General features: G+C 44.5%; 2 protein-coding genes across 4 annotated transcripts; both read left to right on the top strand.

Moving 5' to 3' along the window:
- Positions 1-27768, top strand: LOC148036680 (uncharacterized). 3 transcript variants are annotated; one of them, XM_087678723.1, is made up of 8 exons: positions 1-181; positions 280-425; positions 502-644; positions 25770-25949; positions 26034-26295; positions 26377-26529; positions 26631-26841; positions 26950-27763. In XM_087678723.1, the coding sequence occupies exons 1-8, from the start codon at positions 94-96 to the stop codon at positions 27174-27176; spliced, it is 1410 nt and encodes a 469-aa protein (XP_087534849.1). In that variant the 5' UTR covers positions 1-93; the 3' UTR covers positions 27177-27763. The 3 variants fall into 3 exon arrangements, with proteins under 3 accessions (XP_087534849.1, XP_087534850.1, XP_087534852.1); XM_087678724.1 differs by having other exon boundaries at positions 26631-26845; positions 26950-27171; XM_087678726.1 differs by lacking the exon at positions 1-181 and having other exon boundaries at positions 288-425; positions 491-644; positions 26950-27768.
- On the top strand, positions 6834-8198 carry LOC148036681 (uncharacterized). The gene is made up of 2 exons (XM_087678812.1): positions 6834-7231; positions 7312-8198. Exons 1-2 carry the CDS (start codon positions 6913-6915, stop codon positions 8196-8198), a joined length of 1206 nt encoding a protein of 401 aa, XP_087534938.1. The 5' UTR covers positions 6834-6912.

Below are 27768 nucleotides of genomic sequence, written 5' to 3'. Positions count from 1 at the left end.
CATGCTTTGGCAGCCTGTCTGTGGAACGTCTGGTATACAGTAAAGCTATAGTTTCGTGTGTCTTGTTGAATACATCGCTAAACGTGTGAGACGATGGCACCTTCTAAGAAGGACCAAGGCTCCTCACGATCAAAGAAGAAACCCGAGAAGAGCGGCTCGCCATTCGCTACATTCCTCTCAGGTACCACATGCTTCATGAATGAATAAGTAGTTCCGTATCTGCATGTTTCTGCTGCATTTTGCTCTTCGATTCGATCCTGTTAAGGCCATGCTGTGCAGAAGCTGAGCGTCTCAGACAACAAGCAGAAAGGAAACCGGAAGGTTTATCCAGAGAGCCGCTGCTCTCACAGTGCGTCCATCTCCTCCAGCAAGCCCTTCTGTCTCATCCCTCGGCTGGCGAGGATGAGGAAGCCCGTTTCGACCTGGTATAATGGTCAATTCGTCGTGTTTTCGTATTCCTATCTCTGCAGTCGTTAATCTGTGTTTTTAGCTCTCACACAGGGAGAGGTTTATGCCTTATGGGGAAGATCTGTCCAAGCTGCAATGTATGAAAAGATCGGTAGCGTTTGCAGTGGCAACCTTCGAAGAAACGATGCAATTAACGTTCAGGAGGAGGCCCTGGAGCGTGCCTTCAATCTCTACAGGTGACGATGAATATCATTTGTAAGGAAAAAAAAATTTCCTCAAGAGGAACTAGCAGCACTTCGTCCTCACTTGTAATAGCTGGAAACGTGGATAGTTGGTGGGCTGAAACGTTGATAATTGGTGAGTGAGTGCCCATCACATCCATGGAGCGGAATCCAAGGGAATCTATCTGTAATATGGCTTGTCTAAAGTTTTAATCAGTAGGTAAAAATTTTGGCATGCAATTGCTTTGTTTTCAATGTCAGAGAGGATCTCGTGTGTAAGTTGTTGTGATTCTTCATTACATTTACTTAACTGCTGGTCCACTCTTTGTCCTCTATTGCATGCTTGTGTATGAATTATTGAGCCATTGAACTCTTGCTTGATTGGACTCTATGACAAGCTGGTTTTGCTCCTAGTTGGTTCTCACATGGGAAGCCCCTTTGGCAAGATGGTTGAAGCTGGGAATTCCATGGTTGGGATGTGCTTTTGCAGGGCTGTTTGTGACTAGCGTGCAGATTATGCTATTCCTACTTTCTATGATCAGGGTTCTCCTAGGCACATTTGGCACAATCGACGATGTTGGAGTTTCCATGGTGCATCTATGGTTATTGTCGTTTGTACTATGATGTTAGAAGTTTTTGGTAGGCCTATTGTTGTGAAATGGGACATGGTGGTGATTCCTAGGGACTTGTATGTTATCATCATAATATAGTGTATAGTATTGATCATTTGTGATTTGAGAGAGAGTCTTAGTTTTGTGTTGTGCATCACACGAGTTAGACACCTCAATTAGTGGGCTTCTTACAGACCATTTACCATAGGTAGGGCAACTCGTTTCTCTAAACAATTCTTCATGAGATGTTATATTGTTAGAGGCACCTCAATCTACATATCATCCATCATCACTCGTTGTTGATGCATCTACTTGCATTGCATTCATTATATATTGCATAACAAACAACTTCGCATTATCAGCTTGATTATTGTAAGATGTATAATTGTTATGCTATCCTCTTCCATTTTTGTTATTTCCATCTTTTCTCTCTTTTGGATAGCCATATGCAATATGGCCTTTTTTACCACAATTATAGCATTCTCTATTATCAATCCCGTGTTCTTTCTATCACCTCTTTTGTAGCTCCCCCTAGCCTCTACCACATGTATGTGATTTCTCTTATGAGTCATTATTCAACCATCATTTTATACACTTCTAATTTATTTTTTCATGATAGGTGGACTACTACTTTGATGGTTGTGCCTTCTCATTTTTGACTGGCATAGAAGCCATCTCTCGAGATTTACTTTTAGGCATGTCTATGGCACTTGGTTAGCATTGGAGCCATCTCACAAGATCAAGTATGGACACATCTTGATTACCTTGGTGGTTGGCTTTTCTATGTTCTTTTAGTTAGGGAGGGTTAGGTCTTTCTCCTCCATCCATTCAATCTATTTGCATGGTGGATTGCTATCTTGGTGTTTTTTCAACTAGCATGGAACCATCTCCAAGGTTGAGATTCAGGCCTATCTACTTGATTAGCATTGGAGCCCTCTCTCGAGATTGAGTACGGGCATGTTTTGCGTATTGAGATTGCCGATTCACTTTTCACTATTCTAACTAAGGGGTGTGACCTTCATCATCAGATTCGTCATGGTTCTTGGCATCACACAAAGACTGACATCGAGTTTCTTTTTCCCTTGCGACATCGACATCCATGGTTGAGAGGGGTTTTCTATCCTTTCATTGGTATTCTATAGGTTTTGACATTTATCTTTGACATCGGTCTCTCTTTCTTGTTTTACATTTCCCTTTGCATTGCATGATCATTGTTATCTTTGTAAAAGGGTGCTTGGGTAAGTGAAGAATTTTTCCATGAGAGACACCATCTAAGTGGTGGCTACTCCATGCACATTCTTATCATGTAGCATTACTTTATAAATCGTGGTGCTTGAAACCAGCCTTCCTTCTATGGATGGGTGGTAATTTCTTGATTATAACTTGGTTACAACAATAATATTTATTACAAAATTGAGAAGTGCAAATTAACTCACAATCTTGGACAATGGATACCTTGTTGACCTTAAAATTGGCACTCCTTTCTGTATTTCTTTAACTTAATTGAAGAAGAAGTTGGTGTTCAATGGGATTTTCCCAATTCCTTTTGGTATTCCAACTCCCATTGCTGTCCAAAATAACCAGCAAGTCTTTAATCTAATTTGCCCCTTGATTCAGGCAGTCAATTGATGTCCCAAATTCAATGATTTGCTGGTCACTCCACTTGAATTTGATTGAAAACAACTTCAGCCCTGTTGAATCCAAGTCTTGGAGCTTCCAATTTTTGGCACGCTTCTTGAGGTTATTGCTAAATCCTAATTTTTGTTGTAGATTAGGGTTTATAGCAGATAAATTTGAAATTTCTCCGCCTTTGGTGATCTCGATGCTATAATCTTTGGAGCAAGGCTATAGAAAGGCTAGAAGATGAGAGAGAACATGAAGGGAGAGAAAATTCAGACATTTTTTACGAAGAATTGAAGAAAATCGGTCATTTATTGCTACTGTCCTTTCTCAATAGCCTGTAGATGCTGTCGCTTGTTGCAAAATGGCCTTCTCCTGAACCTTGGCTACCTTAGAAGGTCATTCAATGGCTATAAATCAAACGAACAACATCTCCTCTCTCCCTCTTGTACGTTGAATGCACTAAAATGCCTCTCTATGGTTACTAAAGACGTTTTTCAGTCTTGCACGGGCATTCTTGATAAGTGACAGCCTTCTAATCCCATTTTCAGTATTATCCGTAATGAAATATTAATTTTCAGTCTTTAAATATTGAAAATTATTCTAATAAATAGCTCGGTGCATTAAAAAAAAAGATTGGCCAATAATTAAATTAGCTAGACAACTTTTATTCCCGAGTGTCTTTGTATCATCTTTGACAATCAGATTGGCAGTAGGTACCATTAAATGCTACTTCTCTAGTGTCACCAACAATTGACACTTATGACCAAATGAATGACCTAGACCAACAATTGGCACCAGGTACTACCAAGTACATGTGCAACATAACTTACAACAACTTTTGCCTTTGATATCCTAAGATTTCCTCGAGTCCCGGGCTCGTAAATTTGCTCTAACCCAAGTTACACCTCATATGTGCAACATTTACTAAACCATGTGATTAAAAATTAATCCACATGTTAAGTGAGGTTTCAAAGATACATGTCCTTATGACAATCCTTCTACCATCCTACCTCAACATCTTTCATACTTCTTCACCTTTTCCTTGTCATTGATACCCTCGAGTGGTCAAGATAGCTTGTTTGTTTTGTGATATGGGGGATCTAACCATCCCTTCTTATTCTCCCAATTACTTGACAGACTCACCCTTTGTTCGAGCTGGTTGCTTTGGGGCGGGATATCTTGGGATAAAAATGGGCTTGTGCTTTTCTTCTAGTCCCTTGGTTCCATTTTTGGGCTTGAGAGGGGTGTTAAGCTAAAAATGCATTACAAATTGATTAGCTATTTAAAGTTACCCCCAAAACATTTAAATTACCAAAAGGGTCATTAAATAGTACACCGGCTTAGAGAGTTTCTTTACTTCATAAGCAAAATCCTAATTTGGGAGGATCCTTCTGCATCCATAAATAGATAGGCTGCCCATATTCAGCCCATCCTTATCTTGTAGGTTTTGGCCATCAACCCTCTTCCCCTAGCTGTCTGGACTCCAACTAATTGCTGCCATATGGTCTATAGCCATCGCCTAGCATCCCACTTTGCTAGTGATCAGTTGCCATTATCTTTAGGCGGTTACATTGTTGCATTTACCAGTTCCAACCCCAAAGACTGTTGCATTTTGGTTTCTAGCTCGTTGCCCTTTCATTTTCTAGCATCGGCCTGATTTGCATTTGCATCTACAACAGGCTGTTTTTGTGTTTTTAGCACTTTTCTTCATCAGCCTCTACTTCGATTGATGATTACCACACTTGGGTCCCGTCTTTGGTGGATGACTGTCACAAGACTGTGACAACTATTATCTTTTTGTTGATTTCTTTATTACATATTTTATTTGGTTTTTCTTTTTGGAAGGATCCCTCTTGAAATCTAAACGCCCGAGTTGCATGGCCAGTTTGTGAAACGGACAGGAATGTCTAGTGAGTCAAGACTGGACAGTTAAGGTCCAGTATAAGTCTGGAAGAGACTGATGGCACTGTAGATTGATAAGCCTGGAAGAGACTCGTGAAAGTGTATATGGACAAGTGTGTTGAAGAACTAGCCTGGAAGAGACTAGTTCAAAGTGAAGATGGACAAATCTTCAAGAGATTAGTCCATGTGGGGTCATCAGTGGAAATTCACTTTGAGTTGAGCTACATTACAGATTTGGATGTAGCCATAGTCTGCAAAGATGGTCAGAAGACTAGTGGGGATGCAATGGAAGCAACTCCTAAAATTTAGGGAGTTACTATTTTTGGACCCCAAAATCTGTTCGCGTCATTATCTTCGTTTTTGTACGAGGATTAATCCTCTGGTTTGTGCCGAGGTCAAATTTTGAACCGAGGATGGAGAATTTTAGACCAAAAGGTTTAAACAGGAAAATTGTTACATGTATGCCATGTGTCACAATTTGGGCATAAATTCCCAAAAGAGAGAGAGAGGGCAGCACAAAAACGAGTTTCAATGCATGGGGGGCTCATTTTGTGAAAGGGAGATGGATTGCTGCAGATGGAGAGCTCTTGAGAGTTGGTCTACCTTGTCTATGATGCACAGAGGCTTGAGCTTGCTTCCTACTCTCTCTCTTTCTCTCCTTGACAGTATGGTTATGTTGCAGAATCAAGGGCCTTTCTTTTGATTCAGGTACAGCTGTGTGGAATATGCTGTTTTTGCATGAGGCAAGAGCCTCTTTTCTCCAAGAACAGGAGCAGATGTTTGCTGCCCACAAGCAGGAACAGGTGAGGGTGGTAACCTCACCAAGCAAGTGCCTGAAACAACACTAAACCAGAACTGATTCTGGATTGTTCAGAGGGTATTTCAGAGCCCAATTGATGTCAGAATCAAGGGGCACTTGGCACAGATGATGCAGGACAGTGCAGGGAACCATATGAGCTGAAAACAGGTGTCAGTACAGGTTTGAACCAGTAATTACAGTGGGCTGGGAACAGTATGAGTTGTAAATAGGTTTCAGAACAGGTCTGAACCAGTAAATACAGCAGGTTGAAATGGTCAATTCTGCACTCCAACCAGAAGATTCAGACTTGGGCAGAGTTTCCCCTCCTGGTCAACTTGATATGGTTGAGCCACAAGTTCTTACGGCTTCTTCTATGGATGAAGATAGTTTCAAGACTCAGTTAGTTGCTGTTGTGAGTATGTTTACTCAAGTGATGCAGAATCCAAGGTTTTTGGCATTTTTGCAGCCATCTGCAAAGATTTTGTATCCAGTAGAGGTCCAGGATAAGGGTAAGCATGCTGCAGATTCAGTGGAAACACCAAGGCAGCTTGCAGAGTCAATGGAGACTCCAAGATTGGTTCCGACTGTCCAGGAACAGGTGGCGGAAACGCTAGTTACACAGGCATTGCCAGTTCAGCCTACCACTTTACAGCAGCCAAATGTTGGCCTAAATGGACAGGGAAACAATTTTCAGGCTTTACCACAGGTTTTCCCACCGACCTCTGTACATCCTAGGTACTTTGGAGGTGGATCTGTATTTCAGAGTATGGCTGGTTATGCACCTGAAAACCAGATTTATGTACCAGGAACAGTGTTTGGGGGTACATAGGGTTTTATGCCAAACCCCATGTATGGCAATATAGGCATGTAGCCTGGATTTCAGGTAGTTCAGGGCAGTTTTGGCATGCCACAGGGCACTTTTGGTATGGCTGGTTATCAAAATCAGCAAGCAAGTATTGTGTCTACAAGCCCTGTAGTCAGTGGTCCGGCAATTCCTATGCCACCTGTTAGTGTTCCTATGTTACAGGCATATCCTACGGATCCTTTGATGGCTCATGAGAAGCCAAAGCCATACAAGGAAGGTGGTGCAGCCGTACAGTTTGCTATCTTTTGAGGGTTTGAAGATAGGACTAAGGCACTCTCTTTCTTACAGCAGTTTGATGCCGCATTTGCAAGAGGGAACTTTACAGAGCCTTCTAAGGTCCGGAAAGCTGCCACTTTTCTTAAGAACAATGCTAGTCAGTGGTGGAGTACACTGTTGATGCAAGGACAGGCTCCTGCCACTTGGACTTACTTTAAGCAAGTATTTGCTTCTGCTTGGTTGACCAATGAATTTGAGATTGATGTTATGTCAGCTTGGCACAATTTGGATGCATCTAAATGCAAGGATCTGGAAGACTATAACAAGAAGTTTTGGCAGGCTTTACTTCCAGTCACTTCTTACAGGGTTGTGCCATTGACCGAGCAGATAGAGAAATATTGCTGTGGGCTGCCCAAGGAACTTCGGAATTATTGTACAAAGACAAAGGTCACCACTTTGACTCAGTTAATTGAGAATGCTACCACAGGAAATGCATTATTGTTGGGACAGTCAAGTGGTTTTGGGGGCAGCATTAAACAAGACAAATCTGAAAAATTTTCAGCAAAGAAGCCATTTGGTAAAAGGTTTCTCAGATTTCTCAAAGCACAGGTAAATCTTGGCAGTTCAAGAAGAAGCCAGCCAAGTTCTTTGGACAGCAACCAAAGGACCAAAAGAAACCTTTTGTGCGCAAGTCTCTTGAAGAGAGAAAGGCTTTAATGGCTGAGAGGAAATGCTTTATCTGTGAGCAGACTGGTCATATTGCGTCTAACTGTCTGGACAAGAATAAGAGATCAGCTGATGATGATAAAGAGGACAGGAAAGGAAAGAAGCCCAGGCCTTCAGCAGGTTTAGTGCCAGATATGCTGGGAGACAAGCCACACTCGGATGCTAATGAGCTCTGCAAAGCTTGGGGTAAAGTTAGGGATCAACATGTACTTATTTTCTTTGATCCTGGAGCTAAGGCAAACTTTATCTCACTAGAGTTGGTTTCTACTTTGGGCATCAGTTCAGATGAGATGGGCTACACAGCAGAGGTAGGGTTGGCATGTCCTGGTCACTCAGAGTCTGTGACACCCATTCTTGGGAAGCTGCGTCTTCATATACAGTCTTATGTTGATGCAGAAGAATTTTATATCATGCCACTTGAAGGCTGTGATGTCTTGTTGGGAATGCCATGGATGTTCAGAAAGCATGGTGTGATGGATGCCTTTAACAAGACACTGACTTTGGAACATAGGGGAAAGACTCATGTGCTTGATGTGAAGCTTAAAGGAGAGTCTGTACCTGTTGTATCGGCTTTTGCCATTACATCTGTAATAAAGAATAATCTTTCTGCGTACTTGATTTTTGCACGTGATGTCAAGGATAATGATGAGTCAAATTTATCTATGTTAGATAGAGACAGGTCTGCTTTCTTGTCTCAGTTCAGTGATTGTTTTTTTGACTCATTACCATCACAGTTGCCACCAGAGAGGTTTGAGAATCATGCAATAGATTTGGTGCTAGGCAGTAGCCCACCAAATAGACCTCCGTATAGGGTTAGTGCAGCTTAACAGAAAGAGATATTGAGCCAGGTGAATGAGCTCTTAGAAAAAGGGCTGATTCAGCCAAGTTCATCTCCCTTTTGCTCACGAGTGCTCCTAGTGCAGAAGAAGGATGGCTCTTGGCACATGTGCATAGATTACCGAGCGTTGAACAAGAGTACCATCAAGAACAGGTTCCCCATTCCAAGAATTGACGACATCCTTGACCGTTTGGAAGGAGCGTCAATTTTCAGCAGGATAGATTTGAAGAGTGGATACCACCAGATCAGGATTAAGCAAGAGGATGTGCATAAGACTGCATTTAGGACCACGTTTGGTCTCTATGAGTTCTTGGTAATGCCATTTGGACTTACTAATGCTCCTGCTACGTTTAATCGAATGATGGACAGGATTTTTCGTCCATACAGGCAGTTTGTTGGTACATTCTTTGATGACATGATTGTCTTTTCAAAGAATGAACAGGAGCATAGAGAACACTTGAAAGCAGTCTTTGATGAGCTTTGTAGTAATAGGTTGCTTATCAATGGCAAGAAGAGTGAGTTCTTCGTGGAAGAAATCCAGTTCCTGGGGCACATAGTGTCAAAGGATGGTGTCCGAATGGATCCTGCTAAGGTTCAAGCAATTAGAACATGGCCAGATCTGAAGACTGTCCATGATGTTAGAAGCTTCTTGGGTTTGTGTTCTTAGTACAGGAGGTTCATTCGTAATTTTGCAGAGATTGCTTCACCTTTACATGCTTTACAGAAGAAAGGAATCCCTTTCCAGTGGACACAGAAAGAGATTTCAGCTTTTAATCTTCTTAAAGAAAAGATGACTTCTAGTCCAGTGATCATTCTGCCAGATCTTAGGAAGTCATTTGTTGTCCAATGTGATGCCTGTGGCAATAGCATTGGTGTAGTGCTAATGCAAGATGGCCGGGTAGTGGCTTATGAAAGCAGAATCTTGCGAGGGCCAGAGAAGACTATGCAGGTCTATGAGAAAGAATTGCTGGCTGTGATTCATGCGCTTTCTTGTTGGAAACACTACCTACTTGGGGTAGATTTTGTTGTCCAGACAGATCATTAGACATTGCGTTATTTCTTAACTCAGACTAAGCTGTCAGAAAAGCATATGCGTTGGGCAAACTTTTTGTCAATGTTCCATTTTAAGATTGTGCATGTGCAAGGCAAAAAGAATGTTGTGGCTGATGCTTTGTCAAGGAAGCCACAAATTTCAGGTGTGTCAATTTCTTATCATCACGAGCTTGATGATATGAAGGAACTGTATGCTGATGATGAAGATTTTGCAAGGATCTTTGATCAGCTTGTCAATGGACAACATCATGAGCATTATCTTCTCAAGGATGGTTTCATGTTGATGCATGGTAGACTATGTGTGACTATACCATTGAGACGGAAAGTTATGACAGAGAGTCATTCTCCACCGTATGCAGGGCATCGTGGTATTGATGCAACAGTCAAAGCAGTAGAGACATTCTTTTATTGGCCTATTTTGAGAAGAGATGTGGATGCTTTTGTGCAGCAGTGTTTGATTTGCCAGAAGGTCAAGTTTGACAGGCAAAAAGCACCAGGGCTTTTACAGCCATTGCTTATTCCGGATAAACCATGGGAAAGTATAGCTATGGATTTTATCTTTGATCTTCCAAGGACACAGACATGAAATGATGGGATATGGACTATTATTTGCAGGTTTAGCAAACAGGCTCATTTCATTCCTGTCAGGAAGAAGATAAAACCAGATCAGATGGCACGTTTGTTTATGTGCAATGTCTTCAAGTACCATGGTATGCCACAGTCTATTGTCAGTGACCGTGATCCACGGATGACAAGTCTATTTTGGAGAGGCATATTTGAGAACATGGGCACTACGCTTAAGTTCTCATCGCCATTTCATCCACAGACTGATGGACAGTCAGAAGAGGCAAATTCTATTGTCTTGGATCTGCTTAAGTGCTATGTGTCAGAGCACAAGTCAAAGTGGGAGCAGTATTTGCCTTTGGTCGAGTATGCATACAATAATACTGTGCATTCGTCAACAGGCAAAGCCCCTAAGCGGAAAGGCAAGGAAAGTCTTTTCACTAACTTAGTATGTGATACTATGGGCCTTTTCAAGTAACAGAGAAGATTAGTGATGTCAGCTATAGGCTGAAATTGCCTGACAATTGGAAGATTCATAATGCTTTCCATGTAAGTCTTCTTAGACCTTATGTGGGTGATGTGCCAGAAGATATGTCAGCTGAGGAACAGCCCGAAGTTGAGGAACTTGATGAAATTCTTGTTCCAGAACAGGTATTGGCACACAAAGAAAGGAAAGTGAAAGGCAAAGTTGCTAGAAGGTATTTGGTTAAGTTCAAGAACTATCCAGCTATAGATGCTAAGTGGATGGACGAAGGTGAACTTGCAGAGTCACCTAATGTGTTGGAACTTTATCTTGAAGCATGTCGCTTGCAACCTACCTTGACCCCTTGTATCTCTAAGCTGAAATAGATTGTCAAAGTGACAATTGCTTAAGAAAGAAATTATGTACAGAAACAGATTTTGTACAGGTTAACACTTATTGTGTCCATATGGTTTTCTCAGTGCTAAAGAAGTAAGTATTGCTTGCAAGAATATAGTTTTTACTTCTATTGAATTGAATACATGTTGTAACAATGGTTACTTGATCGGGCATGTATTTTGTGAATTGGCTCAGTGGGGATATCATTTTGATGTACCGGCCACTAGATCTCTAGTCAGGGTGATGTGGAGTCATCAAATGAGAATCTGCCACTATGGGGATATCATTGTGGTGTACCAGCCACTATATCTGGAAACAGTGATGTGGAGTCACATGATGATAGTCTGCCATGTTTCACAGTTAGAACATACATGTGTTAATAGTGTGTTCGGTACACAATGTTGACTGATAGCATGTATGTGTTGTACATGTGCTGCCAGGTGTAAGTTCACTGGGTTAGCTGGAAGCATGTATAACATTCATGCAAACGAGGACGTTTGCGATTTCGAGAGGGAGGTATGTCACAAGACTGTGACAACTATTATCTTTTTGCTGATTTCTTTATTACATATTTTATTTGGTTTTTCTTTTTGGAAGGATCCCTCTTGAAATCTAAACGCCTGAGTTGCATGGCCAGTTTGTGAAACGGACAGGAATGTCTAGTGAGTCAAGACCGGACCGTTAAGGTCCAGTATAAGTCTGGAAGAGACTGATGTGATGGCACTGTAGATTGATAAGCCTGGAAGAGACTTGTGAAAGTGTATATGGACAAGTGTGTTGAAGAACTAGCCTGGAAGAGACTAGTTCAAAGTGAAGATGGACAAATCTTCAAGAGATTAGTCCATGTGGGGTCATCAGTGGAAATTCACTTTGAGTTGAGCTACATTACAGATTTGGATATAGCCATAGTCTGCAAAGATGGTCAGAAGACTAGTGGGGATGCAATGGAAGCAACTCCTAAAATTTAGGGAGTTACTATTTTTGGACCCCAGAATCTGTTCGTGTCATTATCTTCGTTTTTGTACGAGGATTAATCCTCTGGTTTGTGCCGAGGTCAAATTTTGAACCGAGGATGGAGAATTTTAGATCGAAAGGTTTAAACAGGAAAATTGTTACATGTATGCCATGTGTCACAATTTGGGCATAAATTCCCAAAAGAGAGAGAGAGAGGGCAGCACAAAAACGAGTTTCAATGCATGGGGGGACTCATTTTGTGAAAGGGAGATGGATTGCTGCAGATGGAGAGCTCTTGAGAGTTGGTCTACCTTGTCTATGATGCACAGAGGCTTGAGTTTGCTTCCTACTCTCTCTCTTTCTCTCCTTGACAGTATGGTTATGCTGCAGAATCAAGGGCCTTTCTTTTGATTCAGGTACAGCTGTGTGGAATATGCTGTTTTTGCATGAGACAAGAGCCTCTTTTCTCCAGGAACAGGAGCAGTTGTTTGCTGCCCACAAGCAGGAACAGGTGAGGGTGGTAACCTCACCAAGCAAGTGCCTGAAACAGCACTAAACCAGAACTGATTCTGGACTGTTCAGACGGTATTTCAGAGCCCAATTGATGTCAGAATCAAGGGGCACTTGGCACAGATGATGCAGGACAGTGCAGGGAACCATGTGAGCTGAAAATAGGTCTCAGAACAGGTTTGAACCAGTAATTACAGTGGGCTGAACAGTACAGGGAACAATATGAGTTGTAAACAGGTTTCAGAACAGGTCTGAACCAGTAAATACAGCAGGTTGAAATGGTCAATTCTGCACTCCAACCAGAAGATTCAGACTTGGGCAGAGTTTCCCCTCCTGGTCAACTTGATTTGGGTCAGTAATTGTACTGTTATGCTGTCAAATTTCACCCAGAATAGGTGAAAGACAGCCCATTGTACTTTCTCTTTTTAAAAATAAAGAAATACCGCAAGGGGCGCCTAACTTAGGGGCCAACAGGGTGTATGTGTTGCAATAGGAGCATTCTAGCTTCCTGTATGTCTTCTTGATTCTGTGTCTTTAAGTTCAGGTAAAGTGGGCGACTGTTAAATTGGGTGAAAGCATTTATTTATTTTGGTTGTACACTACCGCCCTTCCCAGTGAACAGGCCGGTTACAAAGTGCAGAAGTAGCTGTCGGTCAGGAATAATGATGATGATGGTAGTAGGGGAGGGAGTGAACAACAATCCGCGGGGTAGTAGGATATCGACAAAGACTTTGGGCAGCAAAATGCAGGTATGTTGCCTGAAAATGCAGTTTCACAAACACTGAACAGCAAGAAAGTGAGATTATGATGACGTTAGTTGGCTGTCCAATACAGGAGCAAAACATAGGTATGCTGCCTGAAAAATGCAGATAGCAGCATGTCCAAGATAATGGCAACAATGTAGAGTAGCTCACAATGTCTTCTAGGGGTTGGCAAGGACGTCCAACGGCTAGTGATGGCCCTAGTAGGGGTTGGAAAGAAGGTGGGCACCTCTTGTTAGCAGTCATGTTTGTCATGCCTTGTCATCTCTTGCCTACTATGAGTCTCAGACGAGGACTTTAGGAGCTTTGACCTGTCTATCACTTGTTTTGATGGAGGAGGTAGCTCATTCTAGAGCACTCAGTTAATTGCATTCTGCATTTTCTTCTCTAGTGGGGATTTTATGCCCATTTCTTGGGGCAGTTTTTGTATTCTCCAGCTTGCCTCACCTACCGAAAATTGTCTATCCTTTTCAAGATTTTTTGGAGCATTTCTAGCATTTTTACTAGCATTAAATGTTGGTTGACCATATTTTTGCCTCCAAATTTTTGATCGGCCAGTTTTTAGGATTTTTGGCTATTTATAGCCATTTTCCACTTGGTAGTCAGGTCAGATTATCATCTTCCCTCCTTGGTAGCTACACACTCCGACTCCGTCATCTTTCTTTGTCTTTGGTGTTGCCGTCGTCATCAGCCTAATCTGGTGTCCTCATTGATGCTATGAGCTACGTGCAGGGACTGATCAATCTTTCTCTATTCAGCATTTGCTCCTTGTTCAGTGCAAGTTTCTTTTCTTATTCTCTTGTAGATTCTCTCTCTCTCTTCCTTTGTGTTCAAGTTCCTTCTTCCGTTGCGAACTCTCACATGGTATAAGAGCATGGTTTTTGAGAGCGACACAAAGTTCTTGAGGCCATCCACATCTGCATTTGCTGAAAGCGCAAGCTCCTAGTCGGTGGCGACTGCATTTGGTGCTCATGCGTCATCATCTAGAGCCTACCGAGTGGATTCGACTGTTTGTTGGCCGAGGCCCAAGTGACTACCTTCTGCAATCAAACGCAACCTTTTAGGAGCAAGCGATAGTTTTCACATCAGCTTTTTGGTGCTTCTTCATCTTTGTGTTCAAGTTTCTTCTTCCGTTGTGCACTCTCACATGGTATAAGAGCATGGTTTTTGAGAGCGACACAAAGTTCTTGAGGCTATCCACATTTGCATTTGCTGAAAACGCAAGCTCCTAGTAGGTGGCGACTGCATCTGGTGCTCATGCGTCATCATCTGGAGCCTACCGAGTGGATTCGACTGTCTGTTGGCCAAGTGACTACCTTCTACAATCAAACGCAACCTTTCAGGAGCAAGCGATAGCATTCATAGCAGCATTTTGGTGCTTCTTTATTCTTTGTGAGAAGCCGACAATATTTTCTCCCTCAGGTGGACCTTCTACATCAAGCTTTTTGTATCCTGTAGCTGATTTCTCTTGTCTTGGGGCTATCCATAGCCAAACGTAACTTTTTGTGGGTGTTTTGTAGATATGTACAAAGATGTCTTATCACTAGTTCTTTGTTGACTTAGAGGATGAGATCTTTGTTCCTTCCTCTGAGAGATGGATAGATTTTCCTGCTAGTTTATGCAATGACTGGAGGTCACCTAGCGCGTTTCTACGAGATCCCTCTCCTCCCCGTTCTCTCCATGTTTCACAGAAGGCTTGTTCTGCTGATTTTCATATACCTTCCATGGCACCCTCTATACAGGTGCCCGTACTCCCTTCTTTGCCCAAAGAAGACCGGCCTGATGGTTCCAACTACTCGCTTTGGTTGTGTAAGGTGGAGTGTATCCTTGATACCTTTGATCTTTAGGAGTTTGTTATCCACCCTATTCCCCGTCCAATAGAGGATCCCACCATTGGATCATTGATGGATCGTGCGGCCTTATGGGATCGGCTTGACTCAAGAGCTCGATCTTTTCTCTTTATGAGCTTATAGGATTTTGTCCTAGTGCATGTTCGTAGGTTGCGGAAAGCAACGGAAGTGTTGGCAAAGCTTGCTTCTTTGTACCATTAGAAGACATTTGCCTATCAGATTACTATCGAGAAGAAATTACGAATGCTCGCTGTCAATGATTCTTCTTTCATGAAGGATCATATCAATAGATTGGAGGACATGAGGGATGAGCTTGCATCCCTTGGCAAGATGATCTCTTCTGAGGATATGGCCATGATTCTTTTGACTCAACTGCCATCTCCCCGGTTTGATGTTTTCTATACTAGCCTTCTTACATCGAGGACTTGTGAGAACCTTTTATGGGAGGAGCTTGCGCCGCTTGTTTTGGAGCATGACCGGCACGCCAAAGAGGTAGCTAGTGGATCCACCTCCACCAAAGCTTTTGTTGTAGGTTCGAGAGGGGGGATGCAGAAGAAAGACAAGTCATAGGCTAAAAGACAAGAGAGTTCTTCAGGTTTTGACTTTGACTTGGAGAAGCCTAAACGCCCATATTGTGGGAAGGGGACATATCTAGAGGAGAAATGTTGGAAGAAGTATCCTCACCTTTGTTCGGGAGCAAAGGATGGTGCTAAAACATCCGAGTCTTCTACCTCTACTCAGGCGGTTACCCATGAGTCAGTGTTCCTTTATATTGTTGATTTGGAGGGGCCTTCTTTAGTGGTTGGCTCATCTTCTAAGAGGCCTTGGCTGGTTGATAGTGGAGCTTCTAGTTATATGACTCCATGAGGTGATTTATTTTAGGATCTATGTCCTTTTGAGGGTTTAGTCACTGTTGGTGACATTATTTTAGTGCCTATTTGTGGCATTGGCACTTTGCCTTTATTTCCCGACTGTGCGTCGAGCTCCCTTTCTGGGTTCTTTATGTTTTGGACTTGGGCTTTCCACTTCTCTCAGTTTTTGGCCTTACAAGGCTTGGTATCCGAGTTGTTTTCATTGAGTAGGTCGTTTGTATTGAGGATTCTTTTAAAGGGGCTGTTATCGCAACTGGTTGGTAGGGGAGCAAGCTTTATAGGCTCCATTCCCCTTCTCTTATACAGGGTCCTCTGAGGCAATTGTCTATTGCTACACCCGATCTCGCTTGTGCATCCTCTTTTCCACAAGTTCCTTCCTATCCCCCACCCTTTCCTCCGGTGGTTTCCTCGTATCCCCCCATCCCTTTTAGAGGGGGACGACCTCGGTGATGCAGTTGTGGATTTCGTGGCCCCTAGAGTTTTAGAAGGGGTTTTCTAGGATTGTGAGGAGCTTCTTCATCGGCAATCTTCATCGACGAACTTCATTGACATTGGCATTTCTCTTGCCACCCCAAGATCCATTTCTCCCTTGGCCTTCCACCACATCTAGGATTTGAGAGGGGGTGTTAATAGTCATGTTTGTCATGCCTTGTCATCTCTTGCCTGTGAGCATTATTTTAAGTTAGATGAGGACTTTAGGAGCTCTGATCTATATATCACTTGTTTTGACGGAGGATGTAGCTCATTCTAGAGCACTCAGTTTATTGCATTTTAGTGCATTTTCTCCTCCAATGGGTATTTTATGTCATTTCCTGTGGCAGTTTTTGTATTCTTCAGCTTGCCTCACCTGTCGGACATTGTCCACACTTTTGTGAGTGCACAACGGAAGAAGGAACTCGAACACAGAGGAAGAGAGAGACAATCTGCAAGAGAAGAATAAAAGAAACCTGCATTGAACAAGAAACAAATGTTGAATACAGAAGGACGGATTAGTCCTTGCACGCAGCCCACAATGTCAGTGAGGGCACTAGATCAGGCTGATGATGACAGCAACACCGAAGATGGAGCAAGATGAGGGAGCTGGAGCACTTGCCAAGGAAGGGGGAAAGATGATAATCTAACTGATTCCCAATTGGGAAATGGCTATAAATAGCCAAACGACCCAAAAACTAGCCGACCTGAAATTTGAGGCCAAAAATATGTTCGACCAGCTTTTAATGCTGGTAGAAATGCCAGAAATGCTAAGAAAAATCTTGGAAAGGGTGAACAATGTCCGGTAGGTGAGGCAGGCTGAAGAATGCAGAAACTGCCCTGGGAAATGCATATAAAAATCCGACTAGGGAAAATGCACTGAAATGCAATAAACTAAGTGCTCTAGAATAAGCTACCTCCTCCGTCAAAACAAGTGATAGACAAGTCAGAGCTCCTAAAGTCCTCGTCTGACTCAGACTGATCCTCCCAGGCAGGAGATGACAAGGCTTGATAAACATGATTGCAAACACCCTCTCTCAAATCCTAGATGTGGCGGAAGGCCAAGGGAGAAACGGATCCTGGGGTGGCAAGAGGAATGCCAATGTCGATGAGAGCAATGCTGGACTGACTGGGGGGGCTGCTATAAATACCCCCCAGGCCAGCAAACTGGCCGACCAGCCAAACTGGCTGACCTGGCCAGATTTGGCCGACCAGCCAGATCTGGCCGACTATGGCCAGATCTGGCCGACTGCCTAGAAAAATGGGCAGTCAGCACAAAAACAGACCAGTTTGGGCTGGAACAAACCCAGGGCTGCATGCTGACTAGAGCAGCCACAAAAATGTCCTGACAGAGCTCCTCTGTCTCCTGTCAGACTCTGACAGGAGCTCACAACCAGGAGATGACAGACTGAGACTGAAAAAGAGCAGGCTAACACCCCCTCTCAACTCCTGGGAGAGTTTGAAGACCCAAGAACCGCATGTGATGAAGCAAAGAAGCCTGAGGCAATGGCTTCGTAAAGAGATCAGCTGCATTGGCCGCCGTAGGACAATAGACCACCACCAGCTCCGAATCCACGATCCGCTCTCGAACATAGTGATACTGAACCTCAATGTGCTTCGTACGAGCATGAAACACCGGGTTCTTAGCCAGAGCAAGAGCACTCTGGTTATCCACGCGCAGCTCCGTAGGTCCGGTCTGGGAAAAGCCAATCTCCGCGAGTAAGCGACAGAGCCAAACTGCCTCCATAGCGGTCGAACATAGGGCCCGATACTCAGCCTCTGTAGAAGAAAGTGCCACAGTAGGCTGCTTCTTGCTGCTCCAAGAGACAGCACGAGATCCAAGGGTGAAAGCTTAACCTGTAGTGGATCGTCTCGAATCCACATCACCTGCCCAATCAGAATCACTCCATCCAGAAAGGGTAATCCCATCTCCATATAGGATCCCAAAGGATCGAGTCCCCTGCAAATAGCGAAGAACCCGCAAGGCCGCCTGCTAGTGATCCTGGGTAGGAGTCTGCATAAAAGAAGACAATAAAGCCACCACAAAAGAGATATCCGGCCGAGTGTGAAGCAGCCAGATAAGAGAGCTGACAAGGCACCTGTAACGGGTGGGATCGGTAAGAGGAACTCCAGCTGTCAAAAGCTTGGACTCAGGGTCCATGGGGCATGAGATAGGCCGACACTCAGCCATATCAAACTCCGAAAGAAGCTCGGAGATGTACCTGTGCTGCGAGATAAAAATGCCCTGTGGCATCTGATAGATCTCCAGACCTAGAAAGAAGTGAAGGACCCCTAGATCCGTCATGTCAAACTCCTGCTGTAGAATGGACCGTGTATGCTCCACCTGCTGAGTGTCGCTCCCTGTAATGATAAGATCATCCACATACAAGATAAGGAACACCGAAAGAGAATCCACAACCCGTAAGTAGAGGTTGGGATCATAAGCGGAGCGCGCAAAGCCACTCTGTAGAAAGAAGCGGTCAATCCGCTGGTACCAAGCACGAGGAGCCTGCTTTAGGCCATAAAGAGCCTTCCGCAGCCTGTAGACATGATCCTCCTTCCCCTGCACAAGAAAACCAGGAGGCTGTGAAACATAAATCTCCTCCTCAAGAACGCCATTCAGAAAAGCAGACTTGACGTCCATCTGATAGACAGGCCAACGGTGGTGAGCAGCAAGAGCCAAAAGAACTCGGATGGTGGACATCCTAGCTGTAGGAGCAAAAGTCTCAAAGTAGTCCAACCCTGCACGCTGTGCAAAACCCTTGGCAACAAGCCTAGCTTTATGCTTGTCCAAGGAGCCATCTGCAAGATATTTGGTCTTAAAGACCCATTTCACACCAATCACCTTCCGTTTCGCGGGACGCGGTACAAGCTCCCACGTATGGTTTCGCTCGATGGGAGCTCGGCCTGCATAGCCTGTCTCCAAATATCCTGTGCAAGAGCCTCCTCCACAGTGGAAGGCTCGGAATCCTGAAGAATCTGTGACATAAGAGCATAGTTCAGACATAGTGAACTGTCCCGCTGGGCCTGTAAACGGGCTGATCGACGGGGACCTGTAGAAGAAGCAGGAAAGTGAGTAACACCTGAATCCTGCATGAGCCGGCGATACCATAAAGGAATCCTGAGAGACTCCTGCGGCTGTGAGGGAGACCGGGGGGTCTCCGGAACCTGTAAAGCACCCAAATCGGAGAGGGACTCCCCCTCACCGAGTGAAGGTAGATCCTCCGCATCTGAAGAAGGCTGTACATCCCGTGAAGATCCCGAAGTGGCGGTAGAAGAGCTCGTAGTAGACGAAGGCACATCCACCAAAGGGGAAAGGGAAGCCGAAGGAGGAGGAATAGGGGGGGTGCTAAGGGGCATCCTGGAAGGAAGTGAAGGGAGAGAAGGTGGGGGGGGGGGTCCGTCGATGATGAAGAAACATCTGTAATAGAACCATCAATCGGATCCTCAGAGGCCGAAGCCTCATCAAAGATCACATCCCTGCTCACCTCAATCGTCCGCGTCAACGGGTCATAGAGCCGATATCCCTTCGTGGTCGTACTATAACCAACGAAGATAAGCTTTCTCGACTTAGAGTCGAACTTCGTCTTCCTCTTCTTCTTGTCCACATGGACAAAAGCATCGCACCCAAAGATGCGAAAATGGGACACGGAAGGCTTCTTCCCAAAGAAAGCCTCATACGGAGTCATGTCCTGTAACGCCGAAGTCGGAGAGCGGTTGCGAATATGCACCGCTGTAGCCACCGCCTCACCCCAAAGGAAATGAGGAAGACTCCTATGCGCCAGCATAGATCGGGCCATCTCAATCATGGTCCGATTCGCACGCTCCACCACACCATTCTCTGATGGTGTGTTCGGATGGGAATACTCCACCCGAATACCATGATCCCTGCAAAACTGAGAGAAAAAGTGAGAAGTGAACTCTCCACCGTGATCAGCTCGAACACCACGAACCTTGGAAGTTGTTTGGGTCTCCACAAACACCTGCCACTCACAGAAACGGGAGTACGCCTCGCTCTTGTACTCCAAGAAATAAGGCCACACATAACGACTAAAGTCGTCCACAATCAGCATCAAATACTTGGCCTTCCCAAGGGAGGCCGTGCCCATAGGTCCGCAAAGGTCGGTATGAACCAACTCAAGCGGAGAAGAAGCCCGCCTAGAAGCAACCTGCGGGTGAGGCTGCCGGTGCTGCTTGCCCCTCAAGCAGCTAGGGCACAAAGTGTGAAGAGGAGGGAAATCAGGAAGTCCCTCCACCATCTTCCTCCTAGAAGCCCGGCGAAGAGAATCGAGGTTCAAATGACCATACCGAGCATGCCAAAGCAGCCCAAGCTCATGGGAAGTCCGCGCAGCCAAGGCTGTGAGCATATAAAGCCCACCCTCCTGTGTACCTGTCCAGAGAGCATCACCTGTAGAAGCATCCTCCACTGTGACTGCATCCTGTGTAAAAATGACTCGGGTACCTAACTGAGTAAGGCCATGCACAGATAATAGGTTAAAACCCAAATCAGGCACATAGAGAACTTTGGCGGAGGAAGACCGCCTGTCAGAAAACATAGGTAAAGTCCCCACTCCTAGAACAGGAACTGTAGAATTGTCACCAATGGTGACTGTACCCCCTCTGGAATGAAGATCCTGAAGCCAATCCTGATGGAAGGTCATATGTGAAGATGCTCCACTGTCGACGAGCCAAGGCTTCTCCTGAGTGGTAGAAGCTAGGGCAGTGTCTTCCTCAACAAAGAGATGCACAAACGCAAATTCTGTTGTGGCTGGGGCCGCCTTCGAGTCCTTCTCCTTAGGCTTCAAATGGGGATACTTCTGCCAACACTTCTCCTCGGGATGAGTGCCCTTCCCACAATGGGGACACTTGGGCTTCTTCTCCTTCGCATCCTTCTTGTCTTCCTCCTTCTTATCCTTGGCCTTCTCCTTCTTTTGTTTCTTCTTCTTGCCGCCACCTGTGCCGGCCGTAAATGCCTTGGTGGAGCCACTGGCTCCCACCTCTTTGAGTCGCTCGTCATGCTCCAAGACAAGCGGGGAAAGCTCCTCCCATAGGAGTGTCTCACGGGTCCTCGAGGTGATGAGGCTGGTGTAGAAGACATCATAACGGGGTGATGGCAGCTGAGTCAACAGAATCATCGCCATATCCTCAGACGATATCAGACGACCAAGAGAGGCTAGCTCGCCTCGCATATCCTCCATCTTCGTGATGTGCTCCTTCATGGAAGAAGAACCATCAAGACTGAGCATCCGCAACTTCTTCTCCAGGGAAATCTTCTGGGCAAATGTCTTGTGCTGATACAAAGACGCAAGCTTCGTCCACACTTCCGCCGCGGTCTTTAACCTGTGAACATGTACAAGAACAGAATCATGTAGACTCATAAAAAGAAAGGAACGGGCTCGAGAGTTGAGCCTATCCCATAAGGCTGCACGGTCCATAGAGGTTCCATCGGACGAATCCACGGGGGGTCGGTCGATGGGTGAAGAAACAAGCTCCCAAAGGTCAAATGTATCGAGGATGCAAGCCACCTTGCATGACCATAGGGAGTAGTTGGAACCATCCAACTTATCTTCCTTCTGAAAGGAAGGGAGAATCGGCACCTGTATAGAGGGAATCAGGGAAGGCATCCGCACATCTGATGCAGTCTTCACTGAAGAAACCTTCGCAGTAGATGGAACCCTCTGAGATGCATGGACTGAAGAAGGACGAGTGCGAGGAGGTTCTTCCCGATGTCGAACTTCACGATAATCCCGCCTCCGCTCAGAGGAATGATGAGAGAGAAGCTCATCCTCTGAGTCTTCAAAGCCTGAAAATTGGTAAGACATCTTCCAATCTGCAAAATACCAAAGAAAGTTGTGCCGCTGTCGAAATAGGACCAGCAATGTGGTCACCAACCACCAAGACGCAGGCAGAGAGTGCCTACAAACACCTGGATCTGCAAAACGCAAAGAATACTGATGTCGAACACCAGAGAAGAGACCACCAGCACCAGGAAAACAGCCTGGACAGAGGTCGCCAGCAGGAAAGGAGCAGCCTGGGGTGGAAGCGACCTGCAGAGCAGCAAAACGCAGCCTCCTGAAGCAGTCGCCTGGCTGTTGTGGATCTGTTGGCAGCAGCAGTAAGGTATATCTCTCCTGAAGGTATGTCCTCCGTGCTCTCAATCAGGCGATGATACCATGTGAGAGTGCGCAACGGAAGAAGAACACGAACACAGAGGAGAGGAGAGAGAAAGCAGAGAATGAAGGAAGAAAGTCTGCACTGACTGAGATGAATGCTGAATACACTGGAATGGACAGAACAGTCCCTGCACACAGCCCAGAGCGTCAGTGAGGGAACCAGGACAGACTGGAAGCAGTGGCAGCACCAATGCCGGAGACGGAGACGGAGGGAGTAGTGCTGTACCTGCAGAGAGCAATGCTGGACTGACTGGGGGGGCTGCTATAAATAGCCCCCAGGCCAGCAAACTGGCCGACCAGCCAAACTGGCCGACCTGGCCAGATTTGGCCGACCAGCCAGATCTGGCTGACTATGGCCAGATCTGGCCGACTGCCCAGAAAAATGGGGAGTCAGCACAAAAACAGCCCAGTTTGGGCTGGAACAAACCCAGGGCTGCATGCTGACTAGAGCAGCCACAAAAATGTCCTGACAGAGCTCCTCTGTCTCCTGTCAGACTCTGACAGGAGCTCACAACCAGGAGATGACAGACTGAGACTGAAAAAGAGCAGGCTAACAGAAGAATCATCAACAATGAGCATCTGTAATTTCTTCTCGATAGTAATCTGATGGGGAAATGTCTTCTGATAGTACAAAGAAGCAAAGCTTTGTTCACACTTTCGTTGCTCTCGGCAACCTGTGTATATGCACTAGGACAGAATCCTTTAAGCTCATAAAGAGGAAAGATCAAGCTCTCGAGTTGAGTCAATCCCATAAGGCCGCACGATTCATCGATGATACAATGGTGGGATGCTCCACTGGACGGGGAATAGGGTGGTTAACAAACTCCCAAAGATCGAAGATATCAAGAATGCACTCCACCTTACACGACCAAAGCGAGTAGTTGAAACCATTAAGCCGGTCTTCTTTGGGCAAAGAAGGGAGTATGGACATCTGTATAGAGGGTGCCATGGAAGGTATATGAAGGCCAGCAGAACGAGCCTTTTGTGAAACATGGAGAGAACATGGAATAGAGGGATCTTGTACAAATGGGCTAGGTGACCTCCGGTTGTCGCGTGAACTAGCACGAAAGTCTCTTTGTCTCTTAGAGGAAGGAATAGAGACCTCATCCTGAGTCAGTAAAGAACTGGTGATAAGACATCTTCATATATATCTGCAAAACACCCACAAAAATCTGCGTTTGATGTGACAATAGTGACGAAATAGAAGGACGTCAACTACAATTGGTGTAGATGCTTTGCCAGATATTGTCGCTTGATGTATCAACCTTGCATTTGCAAAGGAAAATGACTATGATGTTGACGACTGGTCCACAGAAGATGACGACTTCAACAGAGGAGCATAGCTAAGGAAAAGGGACAGTCGCCTTGATGTAGATGCTGACAGAGCCGAAGATGGTGACGATTGCCACCTTGATGTTGCCGCCAAGCCTTAGAATTAGGTTGCCAAGCTGTAGATTAAGCTGCCTTGCCTCAGAGAGGGTTGCCTCTGCACAGGAAGGGTGTGGATGCAAAAAAAACGTAGGTGATTTTGGCTGCAGTTTGGGCGGCCTGGGTGGTCTCCGCAAGAGCTGACTGTGTCACTCTTAGGCAATGATACCGTGCTTTGATACCATGTGAGAGTGTGCAACGGTAGAAGGAACTCAAATACAGAGGAAGAGAGAGACAATATGCAAGAGAAGAAGAAAAGAAATATGCATTGAACAAGGAACAAATGCTGAATACAAAAGGACGACTGATGAGTCCCTACACGCAGCCCACGGCGCCAGTGAGGGCACTAGATTAGACTGATGATGACGGCAGCACCAAAGACGGAGGAAGATGATGGAGTTGGAGTGTGCACCTGCCAAGTAAGGAGGGAAGATGGTAATTTAATTGACTGCCAAGTGGAAAATGGCTATAAATACCCAGAAAACCCAAAAATTGACTGACTTGAAATTTTGAGGCTAAAAATATGTCAAACCAGCATTTAATGCTCGTCTGACGAGCATTTAATGCTGGTAAAAATGCCAAAAATGCTCAAAAAAATCCCGAAAAGGGTGCACAATGTCCGACAGGTGAAGCAGGCTGAAGAATGCAGAAACCGCCCCGGGAAATGCACAGAAAATTCTGACTAGAGGAGAAAATGCACTAAAATGCAATAAACTGAGTGCTCTAGAATGAGCTACCTCCTCCATCAAAACAAGTGATAGACAAGTCAGAGCTCCTAAAGTCCTCGTCTCAGATTGAGGCTCCTAGGGGGGAGATGACAAGGCATGATAAACATGAGTGCTAGCAGCTTTCCGGGATTTTTCTTAGCATTTCTAGCATTTTTACCAGCATTAAATGCTGATCGGCCATATTTTTTGCCCCAAATTCAGATTGGCTGGTTTTTGGGATTTTTGGCTATTTATAGCTATTTCCCTCCTGGCAATCAGTCAGATTATCATTCTCCCTCCTTCCTTAGCAGGTGCACAGTCCGACTCCGCCATCTTCCTCTATCTTCAGTGCTGCCATCATGTACCCTCACCGACGTTGTGGGCTGCGTGCAGGGACTGATCAGTCCTCCTCCTCTATTTAGCATTTGTTCCTTGTTCAGTGCAAGTTTCTTTTCTTCTCTTGCAGATTGTCTCTCTCTTCCTCTGTGTTCGAGTTCCTTCTTCCATTGCGCACTCTCACAACCAAGGCAATAGGGTGGGTGGTAGATCTTGCAGGTGGCCTGGGCAGGCTGGTGCAAGGCAATGGCTGATGAAACAGAGCGATTATAATGATCAGGGATAGGATAGGATGCCCACATGTCCTCTTATAGGGGATTTGGGCATTTGTCCTATTGAAATAAAATTTCACAAATAAAAATTTTTGGGGCTGTTTTTTTGTCATAGTTACAAGTGATGCAAAGGGGAATGGGGAGGAAATACTGTCACTTGTGACTATATTGTCACATGGAATGGGACATGGGATGAAAAGAAGGTAGTGCCCTTGCAACCCTCAAGCCCAAAAACGACTGTCACTTGTGAGTATGTTTTTTGGAGTAAAACTAGGCCAAAATGCACGATAATTTTGTGTTATTTCTGGCCTTAATTTTGGCGGCTCAACAGTTGTTGCTTTGATCATTTGGGTTAACAATCCTCAAACCACCTCTAGATGTAGGCTGAATGATGACATCCCAAGTTACTCGCACACTTGGTTCGCTGAACATAATTGTTTTTTCAGTTTTTCTTGATGTTAATGATCAATACATAAAGCTGTGCACCTATCCATAACATTTCTTGTATGTTGGTCATTTGTAAAACAAATGAATTTAAGAAGTTCACTTTATTCTTGTCCTTGTAGAATGGATATCAGTAGTCATGAATTTAAGTTGCTTTATCCTCGTCTTCATACATATCAATATATGCATGTTAGAGCTACATAGTTTGGAAAAAGTTGCTCCAAACTAAAGCATTGTAGCTACTTCAACATCACTTGTATTTGGCACAAGTGCTGAACTCCTGAAGTGCTTGTATATATGCTTCAGGAAAAGCCACGAGATATATGACGAGGTGGGTTTTAGGGCTACAAGCAATCTAAAGCAGGAAGCCCTAATCAACTCTGCGAATTCTTTATGCGACTGTGGAGACCTGTGTCTTGAACTTTCTGTTAGCAGAGGTGGTGGTGCCCTTCCTGCTGCTAATTATTTTGCACTAGCTGATTCGAGGTAAGAATGTCATGCTATGGACAATGAGTGCTTGTTTTGGTATTGAAGGTTCTTGACATTGTGTTGGTTGCTAATGCAGCACAGATATTCAACGGCCCTCTTTGTGGCGCAGGACGATGTAGAACTTCTTGCAAATTTTGGTGATTTAAATATCAAAAGAGCAGAGCTTGTACTGCAGCCGGATGGTGACATTTCAAAAAATGAAGCATGGATCACAGCACAAGCATTCTATTCCAAGGCTATGAATGCGTATGGGCATGCTTGTAGTCTTTGTGATGCAAGTGCTGGTGATGATTTGGCTGGCCTCTTACAAAATTGGGGAGCAGCTTTACTATCTTTTGCAGAGGTTTGGGATCTGGATAAGCTCTTGTGCACTTGCAAAACTTTCATATGGGTGTATATATCTGAACATATTAGGTTGTTGCAGAGAACACCAGATACTACTGAAGCAGCAGCTGTGCATGGGTGTGCCATGGAGAAACTAAAGAATGCTGCCAAGTTTCACCCAACAGATGTGAGTGTTTTCATAGCCATAGGAGAGGCTTATTGCAGTCGTGCAGAACAGCTTGAGAAACCACAGGCAAGTCATATGCATCTCTTTCAAATTCCTTTGTCTGGATATCTTGACAGATGTTTTTGTTGTAGCGTAGCTTACGCTCAAACTTTACAGCCTTGTTCCAGGCATTTGACTTTTTGGTCTGTGCAATTGAAGAGGGCTTTTCTGCTGCTTTGAAGCTAGATGCTACATGTCTTGATGCAATAATTGGAAAAGGTGAAGCACATTTGGCAGCAGGCAAGTCTGCACAGTTTTTGCATAACAGCCAGTTGGCACAGGTGCATTATTTGCAGAGCTTAGACTCGTACATGAAGGCACATCAAATGATCAAGGCAGGTAGGTACGATAATTTATTGTATGCTTTTGATTAGCAAAGAGGAAAAGAACCATATACTAGTTATGGCACATGAAATTCTCTCAAAATTGGTAAATTTTGAATCGCAGACATAAAGAACGAGTCCAAGCTAAAATTTCAGGAACAATGCGATTTGTTGTTCAATCTTGCTTGTGCAGCAGCATTCTGTAATCAAGAGGTATTGGTTGCTGATGCACTGGCCCTACTGGTGCAAATAGATGGTATCTCTACATTAGAACTAGCAGCAGATCCTGACCTCCAAAGTTTTAATATGAAAGATTGGTTTTTGGCACTTCAGAAGAGGTCTGATCCCTAAATTTAGTTGTCTCCAAGGACAGTTTGGGTGAGAAAAGTTGAAGCTTGAAAATCATGTATTTCAAGGCTAGTATTTATTATGTATCTTTTGGACACAGATTATAGGAAAATGTGTGCTGGACATACTATATAATTTGCTGTAGTTATTCTACAGTAGTCCCTTTTCATTGATTAGTGTATGCCCGACGGAACTGAGATACATTTCCGCCGGTTGACTTGCAGGATTTTACAGAACTAAGGTGCATTACAGCTAGACTAGGAAATGGAAGGTTATATAGCTACTGCATTATCATTGTCATCGAGTCAAGATTCAGAAATAAAATTTAACCCTTTGAGCTGTTGGAATGGTGCAGAGCAACGGAAGCAAAGAGACAGAGCTGATAGAACCTCTGTAAGCACAAGTAACTGACAACAAGAATGCAAGAACTTAAAGAGAATGAACCTCAGAAATGGATATACCAAGGCTTGAGTGTGTGAAATGGCATGGGCTATGGGCAACCGGCAAGAGTGCTATAGTCCTCCTCTCTCCAATAGGAAGCAGTGTCACATTATTATTGAGTGGTCAATAGTGGAGTTGAGGGAGCCAATAACTA

This window comes from Lygodium microphyllum, chromosome 5 (assembly GCF_053477565.2).
Source record: "Lygodium microphyllum isolate KBCC chromosome 5, Lygodium_microphyllum_v1.1.10, whole genome shotgun sequence".
Taxonomy (NCBI): Eukaryota; Viridiplantae; Streptophyta; class Polypodiopsida; order Schizaeales; family Lygodiaceae; genus Lygodium; species Lygodium microphyllum.
This window is presented reverse-complemented; position numbering and strand designations above follow the sequence as displayed.